The 20,558-nt window shown below is 46.1% G+C and overlaps 1 protein-coding gene across 2 annotated transcripts in view; it reads left to right on the top strand.

Annotated features, from left to right (window-relative positions):
- The window catches only part of INSC (INSC spindle orientation adaptor protein), a 129,822-nt gene that overhangs the window by 33,889 nt on the left and 75,375 nt on the right, over positions 1–20,558 (top strand). Inside the window, exon 2 of one of the 2 annotated variants that reach the window (XM_061147093.1) lies at positions 1,152–1,252. The exons of the other annotated variant lie outside the window; for it this stretch is intronic. Coding sequence (XP_061003076.1) covers positions 1,197–1,252 — 56 coding nt within the window. The 5' untranslated portion in view covers positions 1,152–1,196. The remainder of the gene's footprint in view (positions 1–1,151; positions 1,253–20,558) is intronic. 2 annotated transcript variants of the gene reach the window in all.

The raw sequence follows: 20,558 nt of genomic DNA, 5'->3' as shown, positions 1-20,558 counted from the left end.
GATGAAGGGGACAGAATCTTTATTTTCACCAAGGAGGGCTTCTTCATTGGCTTGAAGAAGGAGATGACAGAGAGAGGAATGGGAAAGGACTGGCAAGGCAGGAGACAAACAGGTGGGCAGCTGATTTTATGGAGGTAGAAGGACACTGTTTGACTTGGTCTAACCTGTGAGGCACAGGCAAGCCAAGTGGGTGCTCAGTGCTGGGACTGGAGGCCCCGGAAGCTGGATCGCTTTTATTTTTTAGACTACCAAACCAAAATCCTCACTGAGACAAGAACTTTTCTATTGTACATTCCGGGAAGCCCAGAGGTAGGCCAGACCCAGCACAGGTTGATCCAGTGGCTCAGTGATCAAGGATGCAGGTTTTTTCCCTGTGTATGTCCACTTTCTTCTCTAGCTGGGTCCCTTCTTGATGGCCAGGTAGTAGTATCTGGCAGCTATGGAATGATACGCTTCCTTGTTCAGGTTCAGTGGGAAAGATACTATCTCACCTTGCAACTGGCTTGCAGTTAAGGAAAAAATAAATTTTTCCTAGAAACAGTTCTTTCATGGCTCATTGGCTTGAATTGGGTCACATGCCTATCACTGAACCAATTCCTGGCAGTTTGGGTGAAATGACATCATCTAAAGTGGAACAGATTTGGGGAAGCAACCACCGTGCCATTACAGGGTCACATTTCCCAGACACAAGCAAAGTGAAGAACCCAGTACTGTGACAGTATATGGTTAAGGAATTAGTATGCAGAGTTGCCAGATTTAGCTAAGAATACAAAGTGCCCGGTAAAATGTGAATTTCAGGTAGACTACAAACTTTTAAAGTATAAATATTTCCTATGCAATATTTGATGGTCTGTGTGTCCCAATATTTGGTACAAAGCAAAATGGGTTAAGTATGTGTTTGGCAATGAAACCTAAGAAAAAATTCTAGGGGTTCATGGTGCATCAGGGACTTAGAATCAAGATCAGATCTGAGTCTTGCATTGCTTGTGTGAGGTCAGTGTAATATAAACTGATTCAAACAGCAGAGGAGGGCCAGGGGGCCTTCTCTCCACACGTGAGATGACCCCCTGTGGCCAGGATTTGGGAGAGAAAACGACTGGGCCTCCTCACTTGGGGGCCCTGGTTGACCCCATCCTGCCTTCTCTTTCTAGGGCCCCGATCGCTGTGGGCAGGCTTTGCTGCGGATTGGCGTCAACATGATGGCGCTGCCTGGAGGCCGCCACCTGGACTCCATCCCTCTGCCGGGTCAGCGGTAAGTCCCACCGCTGTGTCTCAGGGCCTGGCCTGCCCCATCTGGACTCTGGCGGAGGCCCAGCCCCAGGATCCTAGAGTTTGCAGGTGGCCTCGTCTCAGTGCACTGTGCTGGGAGGAGGCTTAGGACAAGGAGTCCGGGATACTGCAGTCACTCAGCAAATACCAGGGGAACGGGGCTCTGAGACACAGAGGAGTCAGCCACATCCTGCCCCAAGGGGCTACTTTAAGATCAAGTGGGGTGTCCTGCTCACAGAGGGGACCCCAGAGGCGGCCCTGGGTCCTGATAGTGCCAGGAAGTTGGAGCCACTGGGGGGCCTTGGCCTCTCTGAGCCTCTTGGAAGACATCAGACTCCCATTAGGTGTCTTTCTCTCAAAGCCCCAGGGAGAGGAGTGGGCACAGAGCTGATCCTTGGGAAACGCTTGTTTCCCCTGAGTTGGGCAGTGTGGTGAGGAGGAGGAAAGAATATACCAAGCAGGGGGTGAGGCTGGGATGATGGGCGAAGGAAGACCTGGGGGTCCAGAGCTGCCTTCACACAGGTGAAGGGGACGGGGAGGCAGGTGGAGATCTGACTGGCTGGTCCTGGTGGCCTTAGACCGAAGCAGAGGTGGAGGCATCAGGGCAGCAAATCTCTGATGACAACTATCCCAGTTTGCCTGGGACTGCGCTGATTTTGGCACTAACAGTCCCATGTCCCTGGAAACACCTCGGCCCTGGGCAAACTGGGACGGTGGGTCACTCTAACTTAGGTTTGGTCTGTGGAGGAACTTTGCAGTTTGAGGCTCAGAGCTTCCTCTTATCCTTTCACTTCTTGCTTAGACATTTTGATGGGACTGTTTTGAGGCAGCAGAATCCAAGTAGCCCTTCCAAGGTTGTTAAATCGTTGTTTTTTATTGCTTTATATATTGGGTTGGCCAAAAAGTTCATTCAGATTGTTCCATCCGATGTTATGGAAAGACCCAAACAAACATTTTGGCCCATACAATATTCTGATACCACTACCATCTAATCTCTCTTTTTAAGCCCCGCCTGAATTATAGGGGGCTTCAACTATGTACAGCATGCATTGCTACATTGTTTGTTCTGTTTTTGAGTATTTTGGGTGTGTGTGTGTGTGTTGCTTTTAAAATCAGAAGGATTTATTAAATATTTACTACGAGTCTACTGGAGTTGGATTAATCTCTATGACAGTATCAGTCTGCTCCCCCAAAGCCATTATCATAAAGAGGTTTAAGAAGATGAATATTCCTGAGGGCTGAGAACACTGTTAGAAATGTAGTTAAGAATTTCCTGTGTGGCCTGACACTGGGAGTAAGGTATAATATGGAGACCCAAATATTTTTCCACATGGACTCTAAGGTACAGCTCAGAGATGGTGTGATGCAAACCTGTAAAGATACATGCGTAGTCTTAGAGATGGGATTTCATGATTTGAGCAGATGTTATCAGCTCTGAACACATGACTGACTGGCTTCAACTAATTGTGTGGTTTTATGTGAACTCCTCAACCCCATGGCTTCTCAGCTCCCTCATGTATAAAACAGGGGTAATAATAGTATCTAGACATAAGGTTGATGTGTAGATTAAATGAGCTAATAATACATGCAAAATGTCTGCCATCCAGCGAGAGCTGTATCAGAAGGGCCCTTGTTTATTGGGTGCCTGTTGCATGTTGGAGGCCCTCTGTGGCTCCTCATGTAGGTGATCTTAGGGGGTTCTTCTAGAAATACTTCGCTTGACCCCTTAATATTGGCAAGTCACCTCTTTGAGAAAATAAGAAATCATGGGCAGACACTCCCAGCAGCCTAATATTTTATAATCAGAAAAGAGGAGACGTGTTTTAGATGCAGAGGAATCTCAGTCTTTCCATCACCTGTCCTGCCCAGGTTGAAAACTGTATACTCAGATGAGTAGCAACGTCTGTGGCAATAGGGCCCTGGGACCCCTCTACAGATCTCACAGGGGTTGGAATTGTCAGACCAGAGCCTGTGCTGGGGTTCGGGAAACTGACATCACAGGGCAGTTTAGGACAGTGCTTAGGAATCTTGACCACCCTCTCCCCACAAAAATTGATTCTTGATTCTGCTGCTTATTAGCTATAACCTTGGGCTTCAGTTTATTGATCAATGAAGTAGAGATATTTATGCTTACATCATCGGGTTGTGATGAGCCTTTAGTATGTATATGTTGTTACTATTCACATATAAACTGAACAGCAAATTGTTGCTGTATGCAAATAGCTTTTATGCTTTATTTTTGTGTAGAAGAAAATGCTTGAAAATAAATCCAAAGATTAAAAAAAGAGATAATATATACAAAGTGCCTGTCTAAAACATAGGAGCTGCTCAATCAATGTTACCATCTCCTTTAGATAAAGAATAAGACCCTGGAGTAGAGAATATGAGCCAAGGTAGATCACATTCTGAAACTCTGTCAGCCCCTGGGAACCACTGATCTCTCTTCCAAGCTCCTCAGAATTTTTAAAAATAAAGGAAAATTAAATTACATAAAAATGATTTAGGAATCAGATCATTATGCTTTTGGAGTCAGGACAGGCTTTCTAACTGACATTGTATAGCAAATATTGATACCTTGGGAGGAAAATACCAGACTAACATGATTCCCCAAACACTGCAACCTGCAAAAATGTTTGTTTAGAATGTCTTCAATCTTATTATTCTGATAGGGCAGGCAGGCTGCAGAGAGAAGATGGCAACTCCTTTACTACCGTTACAATCTCATATTGCCGGGCCAGGCCTACCCAGAACAGTGGGGGAATATAATCCTCCTAATCATCCACCACCCTGTTAATTGTCTGTGTTCTGGAGGTGTGCGCCTGGGCCACGTTCACAGCGGGGGCTCATGTGTTCTTACAGGATGTCAGAGGGGTTCATTTGTCCAATCTGATGCTTCATTATGAGCAGACAATAGCAGCCGCCTCTTCTTTCCTCTTGTTCCAAGCTGCAGAGGCCTCTCTCGTGGGGAATAACACCATGGTTATTGTCCCCAGATAAATAATTAATGTTGGATAATTGACTTCTTTCTGTTGTGTTCCTCTGAGACTGAATTTCACTCTGGAGTGCCATTGTTCACATCGGTGTACAAAGTAAATAAATATTGTCAAGTTGTATGGGATCATCCCACAGTCCAGGTGAGCTGTCTAGGTTAGACCTTTGGTGTTTGAGACCCTTATGAGTAAATAGCATCAGAAGAGCTTTTCTAGGTATAGGCTCCTGGAACAGAACAGAACAGGAGCAGAGGTGTCTGAGGCCAGGGGTTGGGATTGTGGACTGAATTGGGTGATAGCAGGGGGTGTGATGGCTGTCAACTCTGACCACATCTGAATCTCCTGGAAGGTTTTCATATTTTAAAAAATAATAATAATTAAAAAAAAAACCCTACTGCTGATTCATGTTGCTATATGGCAGAAACCAACACTGTATTATAAAGCAATTATCCTCCAATTAAAAATAAATTTTAGAAAAGCAATAAAATAAACAAGCCAAAGAACAGAACCCTATTCTTGGAAACTTTAATGTAGGAACCTGAAGTGGTTGAAAGCATATAAGCCTTGGGATCAGACTTGGGCTCAAAGCCCAGCTCCACTTTCTACCAACTCTGTCTGTGACTTTGACTGCTGTCTAACATGTCTGAGCACCAGTTTTATCTTCTATAACAAGGTGACCGTGGTCATTGCTTAAAAGGTCGTCTAGGTGCTGGGGTCAAAGAAGAAAGGTCTCTGAGGCCTCTGGGTGCCAACCTACATTTTTATAAGGCCATCCTGGTAACAGTAAGGCACCCCACCCCACCCCCAATCTCCCTTTCTCAGCAGTGAAAACCCTTGCAAGCTCAGATTCAAATACTTCTCCAGAAGTTCATGGATTTATTGGTGGGAGTGAAGGGGACAGGGGATTGGCTCTCGGTAGCAAGAGACTGTGGCTGATGTGTCTGTAGCTGATCTTTGCTTTCTTCTTGGGCCTCTGGGCTCTTGTCTCTGTGATTGGTACATCAATTTCTTGCTGTCGGCTCTGGGCTGGGTGGTAGTGGTTCGGGGATCCAGACATGGTGGTCAGGGTGCTGCCACCTGTCTACCTGCTCCCAGGGTTGTGCCCACCATCATCGTACCTCCTCTTCTGCAGGAGGCCCAGGCCTTGGATTTAACAGTCTCTATGGAGAGGTTCCTGCAGGGTGGACTGGAGGCCAGTCTGAGGCATACACACAGGGCCACATCCAGACAGGTCACCCACTCCCCCTCTCTCCTTTCCTCCCTCCCTCCCTCCCTCCCTTCTCTCCTTCCTTTCATTACTTCTCTTACCCACAGATCAAGCTGAGACACTGACATCTTCTCTCTGGTTTCCTGCTCGCGGGGGTGGGAATACTATGAAAGGACTTCACTAACCCCCGTAACAAAATTGGCTTACTCTCATTCAGCCCTTGCTATAAGCTGGTCGCTTTTACACATAGCAATTCACTCAGTCCTCATCACAGCCCTTGTGTATACTTACTATTATCTCTGTTTTGCTAATGAGGGGGTCATAGGTTGGGTTCCCTGGGAAGCAGTCATTGAGATGGGGTTGAGAGTTCAGGATGGTCATTAGGGAGTGCCTTTGGGATTGACACTTGTGGCCGGAGAGGAAGGAAGCAGGCCTGGCCGGTGGGGTGGGAGTGGGGTGGGGACAGGGTGCAGATGGTGAGCTGTGATGCCGGCTTGATGACAACTCAGCTGACCTCACAGGGACCTTTGGGATCAAAGTTGTTCATTGGCCAGAGAGGCCAGGACCTTCATATCCCACCTTAATTCTGTCAGAGTGCGTGACTTTGGGCAGAGCACGACCTCAGGTAAGGTAGCTCTGGAAATCCTGCCAGCTGGGGACAGCAAGTCTTTCCTTTGAGGAGGAACCCGAATGCCACATACAATGTCCATCCCATGAGAAAACTGAGGCCTGAGGAGCTGAAGTTGCTTACTTGTCCAGGACAGGCTGACAAAGAACAGAGCCAGGATACATGTCCCCAGATGGTGCTTGAACCTGAGTGCCGGCCAGTACTCTATCCCGACTGTCTTTTCCATGATGTTCTTGAGGGCATCACATGAGGAAATCATTCATTCATTCATTCAGGTGGTTGTTTATTCATTGTTGTTATTGTTTAGTTGCTAAGTTGTGTCTGACTCTTTGTGACCCCATGGACTGTAGCCCACCAGGCTCCTCTGTCCATGTGATTTTCCAGGCAAGGATACTGGAGTAGGTCACCATTTTCTTCTGCAGGGGATCTTCCAACCCAGAGATTGAACTCATGTCTCCCATGTCTCCTACATCGGCAAGTGGAGTCTTTGCTGCCAAGTCACCGGTGAAGCCCCGTTTATTCATTAGTATTCATTGTCTTCCACAAAATTTATCTACGAGTACGTATTAAGTGCAGAGCACGTCTCTGTATGGGGCTGCGTGCTAAAGGACATGATGGTGACCGAATCGGGTGTGGTGCCTTCCCTTGCGGAACTCGTTCATTTATCTCAAGTGATCAGGCTTGGATTTGTAGCAAGTATACAACCTGGGGCTTTTATTTGGGATGTCTCACTGGGAGGAAGAGATGTCTCACTAGGTTTCTGTTCAGCCTGGAGTCTGAGATGAGTCAGCTGAAGCTTGTGGCAGTCCGGCGGCCTCCTGGGTCGCCCCTGGGCTGCTGGCGAGGACCCGCCCAGCTTCCCTGAGCCAGTGAGGCCGTCCTAGGCCAGCGTGTCTCCAAGTAGATAATGGCTTGCATGTGTACGCCCTTGGTCTGCGGCTGGTTTTCTGCTGCCGGTTGCTTTCTCTGCCCGCGGTGAAATGTGCAGACTGTAATTGTCAATGGGATAATTGGATATTTTCCTGTTGTTTAAACCTAAAGGAAGGCTAGAATCAAATTCCCTTCCTTCTCCCATCTCCCAAGAGAGATCCACAAAAACATAGGAATAATGATTCCATTTTTAAGAGGGGAGGTTGGGTTTAAATTCCCTTATAGTGCCAGGAACTGGGATCATAGAGGCATCGAATGTTGTTGCTGGAAGTTTCCTTAGAGCTCCCTGTATTGTGAAATGGGGAAATTGAGGCCCAGAGAGGGGAATGGAGCTGCTATAATACTCTCAGGCCCCCTCCCACTCTCTGTGGAGTCCTGCCTTCCCTGAGCTGTGTTTCTTAAGTTTATTATCCCAGCTAGCCTCCAGTGATTTCTAGCAGCTCTGTGTCCTAGCTCCAGTGGAATCCTCTTGTTAACAGTGATCTGTAATAGTTTTCAATTTCATTCATTCACTCGTTCATTTGAATGAAATTTACTTTAGGCTAAGAACTTACTTTGGGCCAGGCCATGAGTAGAACTATAATGAATTATGTAAATGTCATCCTTCTGACTTAGTAATAAACATCCTGAGGGTCAGTCATTTCTGATTCGTATTTGTGCTCCTGTGGTTAAAATGCACATGAAAGAAGCTCAAAAAGTGGTTGTTGAATGAATAAATGTTTAATAAGTGATGAGTGACTAACCACTGAGGAGTCTCAGGTGACTGTGGGAAATTTAATTCCTTAGCTTGAAGTTTGTTCCTTTCTCCAAGCTGTTTTCATTCTTTATGGTAGAAAACTGCTGCATGGGGGGAAAGGATAAGCTTTCCTTTTTTTTTAAAGGAAGTTTTACCTTGATTAATTTAAATACTGTTTCTGATTGGCAGCCAAAGATTTAATTGGTTGAAGGAGTCAGACAGTTGGAGAGACTTTCTTTCCTCCTAAAGGATAGCAATTCAGAAATATTTTTAATCTTTTGGTTTTTTGTTCATTGGAAAAAAATGTCTCTGCAATCTCATCATTTAATGTCTTGCAGGAGAGCACAGTGCAGTGGGCAGCAGTGACCAGGGGCCAGAGGCTGGACTTGCTCCCATCCTGTCTTCCTTCCTCCCTTCCTTCCTTCCCAGCTCTGGTTCTGCACGAACCTGCTGTGTGTCCACAATCATTTCCCTCTCTGAGCTTCGTTTTCTTCCTCTGAGGATGAGGAGGTAGGCAAAAGTTTCCCAGGGACTCTTTCAGTGCTAATGTTCTAGGAGTTTGTGAGTGAGTTTTGGATAGTCTTTTCCCTTTTCTGGACAAAAAGGATCCCACTTTAGTGCCTCGGGGCTGTGAAAGAATCTCATTGGCCAAAACAGACAAGGTCTTATTCCTCTCAGTGAAAAGCATGAAAAGGTTTTGTGTTGGCTTTGTAGCTGGGAAGGAAATTGTAAGACATTTTAGTTTGGGAGCCCCTTCCAGCATCTGAGGGTATGCGTTGTCCAGGTTTTTTGGAAGCCCCTGGTATAGCCTGGAGAAGTGCTTTATGAGAGGGTGGGGATAGAGCGCCCGGCTTCGCTGGAATAAAATACAGATAAATCCCTGAATCCCAGCATTCCAACATGCTTCTTGATTTAAAGTTCTTATTTTTGACTGAGTTCATTCCACCCCTCTGACTACTCTTCGCAACTTGTCATCTTCCCAACATGTGGCCCCATGTCTCCACTGCTTTGCACTTGCTGTTTCCTTTGTTTGAAATCCTGTCGCCTTCCAACTCTGCTGCTTCTAGTAAACTTGAAAGCATCCTTCTGGCATTGGCCTGGGACACTGTCTCAGATCCCCTAGCTTGAGCTGAACTTCTCTGTGCTCCCCAAATTCCTTATGATTACTTCAAAATGCCACACGGAGCATACTGAACCATAATTGCTTGTTTAAAATCATTCATTTATTCATTTGGCAAAAGTTTGTTGAGTGCTTATGACATGCCAGGTGCTGTGATATGTCCAAGGATCATGTCACACTGTAATGGGAGGTCCTGCCCTCTTGGAGATCACATTCTCACTATCTCTCCTATATAATCCCAACACCTAGCTTGGCCCACTGGGATGCTCAGTAAAATTTGGAGGTCATTACCAAGTGTTCTTGGCATAGAAAAGTCTTCTTTTACAGAAAACTCTCCGCTTCACATTAGCAGGTGGAATAGAATAAGGCAGAGAGATCCAAATTCCAGACTTAGAAGGAATAATTGAAGTTTCATTCTGAGTGAAAAGAATGTAAAATGAGCCAACAAGAATGTAGACAGAGATTTCCATCAACTATTGACCCCCAGTGTTTTGGGGGAACCCTGGATGCCAGACCTACAGGATTATCTGGCAATGAGGCATTGATACCAGAAGCTAGGGGCCAGGGCATGGGTCTGCTGGACTGCGGGGAGTTGTTCCCTTTGGCACCTGAATGGCCAGGCACAGTTACCTTCCTCCAGTGATGGGCTTTGAAGAATGAGGCAGGATGCTTGAGGGGCAGCAGCAGAGGCGAAGCATGGATGGTGAAGAGTCCTCAGAAGGGCACTCCTCACTTTTCCCCATCTCCCTGGCTTCCCACTCTGGCAGTTCTTCTGGTGCAAACTTGTCAGAGATCTGTGATGATGGGGCCAGTGGGCCAGTCGTTCTGTCCTGAATTTAAATAAGACACACCCTGTTCTCTCTCAGAAGGAAATAAAGCAGGAGTTTGAGAAATGACTAGGCATACTGTAGTCTTTAAATGATCACGAGCTTTAAAAAGACTTATACATGGTACCGAAGAACCTATTTGCAGGGCAGGAAGAGAGGCACAGACATGGAGAGTGGACTTGTGGACACAGACGGGAAAGGGAGGAGGGGACGAATTGAGAGAATACAGTTTACGTGTATATAGTACCATGTGTAAAATAGATAGCTAGTTGGAAGCTTCTGTATAACACATGGAGCTCAGCTCAGTAATGATCTGCTGCTGCTGCTGCTGCTGCTAAGTTGCTTCGGTCGTGTCCATCTCTGTGCAACCCCAGAGACGGCAGCCCACCAGGCTCCTCCATCCCTGGGATTCTCCGGGCAAGAACACTGGAGTGGGTTGCCATTTCTTTCTCCAATGCATGCATGCATGCTAAGTCGCTTCAGCCATGTCTGACTCTGTGCGACCCCAAGGACAGCAGCCCACCAGACTCCTCTGTCCACAGAGTTCTCTAGGCAAGAAAACTGGAGTGGGTTGCCATTTCCTTCTCCACAGAGATGATCTAGAAGGATGGAATGGGGGTTGGGGTTGGAGGGAGACTCAAGAGGGAGAGGATATATGTATACATGCAAGAAAGTGAGAGTGTTAGTCTCTCAGTTATGTCCGACTCTTTGCCACCACATGGACTGTAGTCTGCCAGGCTACTCTGTCCATGGGATTCTCCAGGCAAGAATAATGGAATATGTTGCTGTTCCCTTCTCCAGGGGATCTTCCCAACCCAGGGATCAAACCCAGGTCTCCTGCATTGCAGGCAGATTCTTAAACACTAGCACCACCTGGGAAGCCCATACATATATTTATGAAAAAAGGGCATTGATAGTCATATAAAAATAGTTTAACATAGGAGAAAGGGCCCCAGCTATGGATTTGAGGGTGTGAATATCAGTTAAATTGCTGAAGACTGTTAAAAAAACATATCATTTAGGTAAGAACAAAGCTCTGGTCTCAGACTGCATAAATTCTTGTTTCTACTTATCCACCTTGAGATCTTGGCCAAGTTACTTCACCTCCCAAATTTCAGTTATGTGACCTTCACGGGATTGATTTTGTTTGTTTGTTTGTTGTTTATATTTTTACTGAAGTTTAGATGCTTTATAATGTTGTGTTAGTTTCTGCTGCACGGCAAACTGAATCAGCTGTATATATAGATATATCCCCTCTTTTTTTGTGATATCCTTCCCATTTGGGTCACCACATAACATTGAGTAAGAATTCCTTCTGCTCTATAGGTTCTTACTAATGATCTATTTTATACACAGTAGTCTGTATATGTCTATTTTGAGGGTAAAGTAAACCATTAAGATTGGACCAAGCATTTAGCACAGTGTCCAGAATTTAATAAGCACTCAGTTCTAACTTCATCATGACTATTAACAGTGAGGTCTTAGACAAGTTAGATAATGCTTCTAAGCGTCAGTTTTTACCTCTGTATAGTGGGTGGGTAATCACCGACCATCGATGCACTGTGTGGGCTGAAGGAGAGAGTTCTTGGTTCCTAGAAGGTGTCCTATTGTTGGTAATTCTTCCTGCTTACTGTGTGGGTAGTTAATTCCTTCTGATTTTAGACATGTCTCAGGGAGCCCATTGTTTCCTTCTGTAATTCTTTGGTATATGACTATGCTACTCCCTTCCCCTACTCCAACTCCATCCTGGATAAATTCCAGCTTAAAAAAATCTGTCCGACCAGTAGCCTGGTATGTGGAGATAACTGTGGTTACATCTGGCTTTGGAATCTGCCAGACTCCAGAAAACCCAGATTTGGGGGCTCAGTCACCTCCTTCCAGATGTCCAGGAAGGCCACCATCCAGGAGCAGGGAGCAGGGCGGCCGGGGGAGTAGGCAGCTCTTGGGGGCTCTGCTGGGAACTGCACAGGGCTCTCGTGAGCCTGGTTCACTGTTGGGATGCCTGCCTGCTCCCCGGGCACAGGGGCGTCTTCCTAGCATCAGATTCCAGCTCACCATGGAGACAGAGGAAATCCAACCTCGGTCTTGTGCCCTGGCCCCTCCAGCTTCTGGCTGTGGCAGTTTCCACCAAGAAGGGTATGTGATTCATTACCAGTCCATCTGCCTTGACCTTGGTTTTCATTTCCTCCCTTTGTATGAGAAGTCAGATCATCTGTACTTGGAATGGGAAGATTTCATGTCTAGTGTGATGGCAGCTCCAGGTTCACAGCTGAGGGTGGTTCAAGCACTGGGAGTTGCGAGATGTGGGGAGAGCAGACAGCCCCCACTAACCAGCAAGAGCTGCCCTGTTCAACCAGACTTTTTTATCTTGGGGGCCAATCAGCAAACACAGTAGGAAAGGTGGCGCCCTGGGAACCAGAGAGCTAATGACACAGAATCTGATGAGCTCTGCAATTACGGGATGCTCAGTCCAAACCCTAAGGAGCCACAGTCCACTCCAAAATTGAGAAGAACATCTCATTATGTGGCGGCATGGTGACCGCGGCTGGGAGTGGACCAGCTGTGGCGGGGCCATTCTGGGTTCGCCTGGCCTGCTGTCCTCCCTGGGAAGGTGTGGGACCGCTTCGGTAGACCCCTCTGTAAGGCCTCGCACCCACTTCTGCTGTGACCTTGTGTTTCCTCCTTGTCATTTTGCCTCACCCTGAAACCAAGCAGGATGAAAACTGACTCCTCCCGGGATGGGTTTCCCGTCTCAGCCAGGGCAGCATCGGCACCCAGAGACCCAGGAGCCAGCCTTGTTCCTTCCCCTCCTCCACCCTTGTATCCTCTGACCTCCGCCTGACCACCCACTTCTCCCTGTCCCGTGTCACGGTCTTTGTTCAGCCCGCTGTCCTCTGCGGTACAGCCTTCATCTCCCGACAGGTCACCTCCTGTAGAGTATTTACTCCACTCCGGTCCCTTTCCTACTGAGTCTCTGCACAGTTATGTCACTGCCCCGCTCTGATATGTTTTGAGTCTGAATTGCCCTCAGGAGTAAATCCAAATCCAAATCCCTCATCATGGTATTCAAGGTCTTTGATCAACTGGTCCTCCTCTCTCTCCTTAGGTGAAGTCGCTCAGTCGTGTCCAACTCTTTGCGACCCCATGGACTGTAGCCTACCAGGCTCCTCCATCCATGGGATCTTCCAGGCAAGAGTACTGGAGTGGGTTGCCATTTAGGCCCCTTCACAGGCCCCTGACTTGAGTCTAGTGAAACTTCTAGTCGTATTACTATTTCTGTGTCCCCAGGCGTTTTTGCATTTATGTGGAAGCCCTTCGGCCCTTGTCATCCTGGCCAACTCCTCTCCTCTAAGAACCAGGGCAAATGTCATTTCCTCTGTGTACATATTCCCAGGCGAAGTCAGGCCCTCTGTCTCCTGTGACCCCAGACTCTCCTGCTCACGGCTCCTTCCTCTCACTGTGCTGTTTATCTGATATGAGGAGAAGGCCTGTGCGCCAGAGCGTGGGTCTGAGTCTTGGCTTCACCACTTACCGACATGTGACCTCTCCCAGCAGAAGTCTCTTTGTAAATGAGATTAATAACTTCTTCTCTCCCAGGGCTGTGGGGAGGATTAAGGAGATAATATATTGAGAGAGCTTAGCACACTGCCTGGCTCATTGCTGGAACTCCATACATGAGCTACTGGTACAATTATGACCATATTGGATTCTTAGTGCTTTCTTGCCTGTTCAGGGTCTTGCCTGAGCTGTGTGAGCACTGGGATTTTCTTCTGTTCAGCTGTGTCCTCAGCTTCTAGGACAGGCTGGTGACGAGACCAGGGCCCTAGGGCTCCCAGCCTGGCCCCAGCACATACTGCAGCCTCTCCTGATCTCTGCATCTGGTGTCCTTTTGAAGCCAAAGCCTAAGGATGCCTGGAGTCCGCCCAGAACCAGGGACAGAGGACTCTTGGTTACAGCCTAAGGCTGGAGCTGGTGTGAGAGTGTGGTGGAAGAAGGGGGTCCAGGTGCTGGGGGCTGGAGTCCACAGTGATGGTATAGATCTGCTCTTGGAAGCCCTCTAGTGGTGACTTCTGGACTCTCACCTCCCTTTCCCAGAACCCCGTGGAGGTACCAGGATGGCAGTTGTGATGTAGGATCTATGAATTCTCCTAAATGTTCCGCTTTGGCAAATGAAAATACTCTCCTTAAAGTGAAGAGGAGAATACAGTGGGAAAGATAAAGCTGAATCCCTCTATAGTCTACCCTTCAGGTCCTGTGTTACAGCCATGAAACTTGAGGACAAGCAAGGACTCAGCTTGGGGATGTGAGAAGGCATTTATATCTTTACCTGACAGTCCTGAACATGCCACCTGCACGGAGCATGGCCCTTCATAATGTGGGTTAGAGTGGCATTTAAGAACATACAGGGTCTAGAGTCTGATGGGCTGGGTTCTGAGCCAAACTTTGCTACTTACAATCTGAGTGATATGAGATAGTTCATGTAACCTCTGCAAGCTTCAGTTTCCTCATTTGTAAAAATAAGATAATTATGGTGCCCTGCCCTCAGGGTCACAGTGAGATCTGCACAGAGCCATCCCATGGTAGTTGGCCCAGGGCCCAGTCTCAATAAATGTTAGCAGTAATGGTTATGGAGCTTATCACAATAACCCCATGAGACGGTACAGCAGTGCAGATCATTGTTATTCCCATTTGATAGATTTTTAAACTTAATTCAGTTCCATAAATATATACACTGAACATTTTCACTCTATCAGGTCCAGTGCGAGGGGAAGAGTGAAGGGCAGGCATGACAGAGAGAAGCCCTGCCCTGCTGTGGACTAGTGCAGGGGTCTCCTACCCTGGGCAATAGACAAATATCAGTCAAAGGCCTGTTACATGGATTTCACAGCAGGATGTGAGCAACAGGCAAGCACGTGAAGCTTCATCTCTATTTACAGTTGCTCCCTATTGCATGCATTACCACCTGAGTTCCACCTCCTGTCAGATCAGTGGGGGCATCAGATTCTCACTGGAGCAGGAACCCTACTGCGCTTGAGTCATCCTGAAACCATCCACCCCTCACCCCGAGTCCATGGAAAAATTATCTTCCATGAAACTTGTCCCTGGTACCAGAAAGATTAGAGACCTCTGGGCTAGGAGATAAACAGATAGTTGAATAATTGAGACTTGTGTCATGATGGGGGAAAGACAGGTTGCTCCAGACGCACAGGACCCATGGGAGGTAAGCTCCTCTAGGAATCAGAGACACCTGTCTCAGGAGAGACATTTAAGACAAGATTTCAAGGATGTGTGGGCACCAGCAAGGTGCAGAGGAGATAGGGAGAGAGGGATCAACTCCTGCAAAGGCTAGGGGGCTGGAAGTCTCAGGAGAGGCACTTGAAGAACTTGGTGAGGTGAGACAATGGTTGGGGAATAAGGGGGAGAGCAGGTCAGGGAACTGAGGCTCCGAGAGGGCAAGGGTCCCATGCAAAGCCACACAGCTGTTAAGAGGTGGAAGTAGGATGAGGACACAGTGATGGAGTCTCATCACATATTCTTGCTGTGAGTAACATCATGCCAGTTCTTATATGTGTACTGACAATGTGCACACATACATGTATCGTTTTTAGAGGTTCAAAAATAAGTTGTTCCTGAGTTAATGAAAGGTCAGGGATTATTAGTAGCATCTTTCTCTGGGGGCTTCCCTGGTGGCTCAGATAGTCAAGAATCTGCATGCAGCCCAGGAGACCCTGGGTTCGATCCCTGGGTCAGGAAGATCCCCTGGAGTAGGAAATGGCAGCCCACTCCAGTATTCTTGCCTGGAGAATGCTGTGGACAGAGGAGCCTGGCAGGCTACAGTCCATGGGGTCACAGAGGGTCAGACATGACTGCAGGACTAACAACATTTTCATTCTCTGAGGGCATCTAAAATGCCAGGGTTTCATAAAGTTAACAAGATGGGCTTGCAATCATCAGAGAGGAGGCAGCTGTGAAATGTACACATGAAATTGGCTCCCTGGACTGGAAATAGTCACCTGGAGCCAAATTCCTGCTCTTTGGCTTTCTGAAAGAGAAAACAGCAGTGCACTTCATAGGTGCTGGACAGACTAGGGGGGTGAGTCTCAGTTTTTCTCCTCTGTAAAATTGGGGATGATAAAATAGCATCCTAAAACTGCAAGATGGGCTTCCCTGGTGGCTCAGCAGTGAAGAATCTGCCTGCTAATGCAGGAGACATGATCCCTGGGGCAGGAAGACCCCCCTGGAGAAAGAAATGGCAATTCACTGCAGTATTCTTGCCTGGGAAATCCCATGGACAGAGGAGCCGGCAGGCTATAGTCCATGGGGTTGCAAAACAATCGGACACTACTGAGAGACTAAACAACGACAACAACTGCAAGACAGATGCTGTACGCGCAAGCACTTGATATGTGCCTGGCATGCAGAGGTACTCAAAAAATATTTCCTTTATAGCATGCTTGGAACGAGGCCAATTTTTAAAAAATTGACTTAATGTATCCAAATCTCTTTCCTACCTTCAAGTCCTTCTATAGATCAATGGAAGCCACAACCTGGAGAAACAGATGGGACAAAGTGACTGTAATGCCATTATCCATGTCCCCTTCACAAATTACTCCCTGGTATTAGCTTCAAGGTATATTGGTGGGCCATTACTCCTGTGAATATCTGAAAAGTAGGATCAACTCTCTAACCCTGTTATACTGGACAGTTCAATTAAGAGAAAGAGTTATGGAACACATATGTCAAAATGAATAGGATGAATAATGAAAATGAGGACATCTTTACCCTTATAATGTGAACTAGTAGTGGTTAGGGATGAAGAAGTAGAGAATTGTCTGCCCCTTTCACAAAAGCCTCAATGCACAGAAAGGCCCGTGCTGCTGCAGCTCAGCATGGGTCAGAAGCAGGCTGATGAAGATGCTGGAAGACTTGAACAAGATCAAGGAGCAGTATTTCCTTGGTTTCAGCTGGCTGGGTGTCACTGGTTCACCAGTGCCTTAGTAAAGAGGGACTGGAAGTTAATCTCCTAACCATACTGTAAATTATTTATAGCTTGTTGCATAAATAATTATGCTTAAATTAACTGTTTAGTAAACAATTTATAGTTTACTGCATAGCAGAGGTTGTCATTCTGAATTAATCTATGTGTTGTTTTTATAAAACCCTTAGTGAGGGAGTCTTCCGGGTTGGGTTGTAGAAGGGCGTGGGGGCCGGGTGGACCCAGCTGATATCTGATGACAAGATTCCTCGGATGTCTCAGGAGGAATTTTCATGTTTACTCAGACTGAAATCCCAGAGTGCCTGCAGTGGCTTCCAGGGGCCCCCAGGATCTAGCCTGAGTCCCTTCTCACCTCTTACCGATCTTTCCTTTGTTCACTCCATTCTAGCCATATTTATTTCTATACTGTTTCTCAAACACCCAGGCCTACTCCAGTGGAGGGTCTTTGTACCATCTGTTCCCTCTGCCTGGAACGCCCAGTACCTGTGTTTAACATGGTTGGTTTTCTCTGAAGCATTTACTCAAATCCTACCTTCTCAATGAGTCCTACCCTGATCCTTTAAGTGGCAGTTACCTTTCTGCTTCCCACATGAACAATCTCATCTCCACTTATTCTTACATCTTTTGAAAAGAAATTATCTGCTTTTAATGCACTGCATGTGTCCTCAATTGTGTTTGACCCTTTGTGACTGCGTGGACCGTAGCCTGCCAGGTTCCTCTGTCCATGGGATTTTCCAGGCAAGAATACTGGAGTGGGTTGCCGTTTCCTCCTCCAGGGGATCTACCAGACCTAGGAATCGGAGCTGCATCTCCTGCAATGGCTCTGCACTTTTAAATTTATTACAAGTTATTGCTATTGTCTGTTTTCCTTGCTATAAAGTACTTTCCACAGGACAGGGATGTTTTTTGGCTTTTTCACTCTGTATCCCAAGTGGCTAGAAGAATTCTCAGCACATTGTAGGTACTAAGGAAATACTTATTGAATAAATATTCAGAGTTAAACATGTGGGGGTATGGAGGCCACACACTCTGCGTGGAGGCTGGAAGTGCCCAGAATTTTGGGGAATGAAATTCGATGGGAGGGAGTCCAGTGAGAAGGATGGGCCTTCTTCAAAAGAAGAGACAGTAGGTCCATTGGATTCAACTAGTCTCAAACTGAACCCACTTTCCTGTCTTCTGACCTGGTTTTGCCTGTCCATTCATCTGCTCAAGTCAAAAATCTGGGTCACCTCTTTGACTAGTTCCTGTCATTCATCATCCATGTGAATTGGTATCGAAGTCCTATTGATTTTATCTTAATTGTTCTTGAGTGATTGTCTTCCAACACCACCACTGCCACAGGAATCAGGGCGCCTTCTTATACTTGAATGTCCTTTTGGCTAAATATAAAATCCTTGGTTTCCCTTAGTATTTTGTATATGTTACTCTACTTTTTTCCCCCCCTAGTAAAAAGGATTGCTCTAAAAATATTATTACAGCCTAATTTCAATCCTTTATAAGTAACATGGGCTTCCCCAGTGGGTCAGCAGTATAGAATATGCCTACAATGCAGAAGTCACAGGAGACACGGGTTCAATCCCTGGGGTGGGAAGATCCCCTGGAGGAGAGCATGGCAACCCACTCCAGTATTGTGGCCTGGAGAATCCCCATGGACAGAGGGGCCTGGTGGGCCAAAGCCCATAGGGTCTCAAAGAGTTGGGTGTGACTGAAGCAATTTAACATGCACACAAGCATAAGTTAACATGCACTTATTTCTAGATGCACAAAGGATTTTCTTTCTTTTTAAATAAAAGTCCAGTCTTACTAGAATATGCTTTGTATGCTTGTTTTCATTTATGTAGTATACTCTGTATCTATAATTTTCTTAAAAATTTAAACTATTTTTGTAATGGTTATTGAAATAGTAAGTTATACTTTCCTTCTGTTTTGTGAGTACATTCTACTGGCATTTTCTCATTGTTATTATTCTGCTCTTTATTCTCTTTCTAAAATAATTATGCATGGGATGATACTTCAATAAATTTTTGTTGCTCATGTCTATGTGAAATTAGTTTTTATGAACTTCTGGGGGGGTGGGGTTTAGGAAAGCTGTTCTAACTTCATAGAGCTCCATCTTTTGTTTTTGTGTAGGGTTCAAAAACATAGTGATCTGCCTTCTTACGTTCTTAGCTCTGTTCTGCCCTTCACGTTGGACTGAACATCTCTTCCTCTGTCTCTGTTGTCTGTCTTGCTCAATTTTGATCTTACTCCCAAAAGTTTCTTCTTAATGTGGCTCTTTGTGGTAGAAGAGATTCCTGTTGGCTCCAGTTTGAGAGTCTAGGGTGATTGCCTTGCACGCACCTCAGAGAGGCACACCCCTCTGATTTCAGTTACTGTTCCTAAATTGTCCCACTGTCCTTTCCAGTGACTACACAGTGGTTCATCCAAGTTCCTCTTTCTTATCCTCTCCAGATGCCTTCTTATTGCCGCCTCGCATACAGCCTTGGAACTGCAGGTGGTTTGTCCCCACCTGCTTGCAGTTTGAGTTTTGTAGGAACCCTTTATCGTCTAGTTTTGTTGTCAATATTATCCATGGGGTTTTGGCTCTGTTATCTAGTTACTCTGCCAGTTTTTATATGGGGAACTGGAGTGATTGAAAAACTACACTGCCACGACTGTCATCTTTTCAGAATTCTTCCTTCTTTCTCTTACTTTTAAGCAACTAAGTTCTGAGGATACAGCTGCTTTAATTCAAATCACTCCAGAAATAATGAACATACACAGTATTGCCCACCAGGAATTATTCTAAGCAAATATTTACATATATTTGTGTACATATGTATGTGGGTGAATATACATATTCATACTTTTACTTCACTTATTAATCAAAAAATGCCTAGGAGTTAGGTGCTATCATCCCTCCATCTTGCCAGTGAGAGGAAGAGGAAACTCAAACATAAACAGGCTTTCCCAAAGTTGTATTTAGCAAGTGGCCGACTAGTAATTAATCCAGGCAATCTAGCTCCAGGGTTCATACTCTGAGGGTAAGTAGTGGTACCCAACAGAGGCCTAGAAGACCCAGTGTCATACCAGGCTCTGATGCTGGCACAGTGGTACCTAGAAGATGCGGCAGTAAGAGAAGCAGCAGAGACTGTGATAGTCCGAGATGTCTAATAGAGATCAGAGAGCATGCCATTGCCCCAAAGGAAAGGCAGCCATGCTGGGTTGACCTGGCAGGGCCTGGCAGTTAGAATAACACCCAGTGGAAGTCTGCTAAAGGGATAAAAGATGGCAGCATGATCCAATACTGCCATGTGGTTGACTGAACCTGTCTTTTTTAGGGGGTGGGGAGGAAATATATAAGAGTTGAACTCTAGGGATGCCTGGAAATAACTTGACACTATGGTACATCATGCTGGAATGAGAATGAGGTTGGGCTGTATTTGTTTATGTCTGTTTTTCTCTTGGGTTGTATAAGGGCAAGGGTTGCCAGCACAAAGCCTGGTATATGATCAACATCTGTAGTGTTTCACTGAACTGACCAGGAGTTGTTTTAAATCTTATGAAACTGGTTGAGACTATTTTATGTTTGTATCATGTGGGGACAGGCATTTCCTATGGGAGCTCAGACCTCCCTTCAGCCACTTCTCCAAGGCTTAGATATATATCCCCATTCCTTACTGGAAAGCCATTTGCCTGTAAGTTCTGAGAATCCAGATAATGGTTGATAAGGGTTCAAGCTCCGCCCAATCAGAGCATTGCTCCGTGGAGTAGAGGAATGTTTGCACAATGCCTTTTACAAAGGTTTCTCTGATTCTGCTGACATCTGCTTTAAGTATTTCTATTTAAAACACAAAACTTTATTATCATGTCTT

Source organism: Dama dama, chromosome 1 (genome assembly GCF_033118175.1).
Source record: "Dama dama isolate Ldn47 chromosome 1, ASM3311817v1, whole genome shotgun sequence".
Lineage (NCBI taxonomy): Eukaryota > Metazoa > Chordata > Mammalia > Artiodactyla > Cervidae > Dama > Dama dama.
Note: the sequence above shows the minus strand (reverse complement) of the source record. Positions and strands in the feature narration are given on the sequence as shown.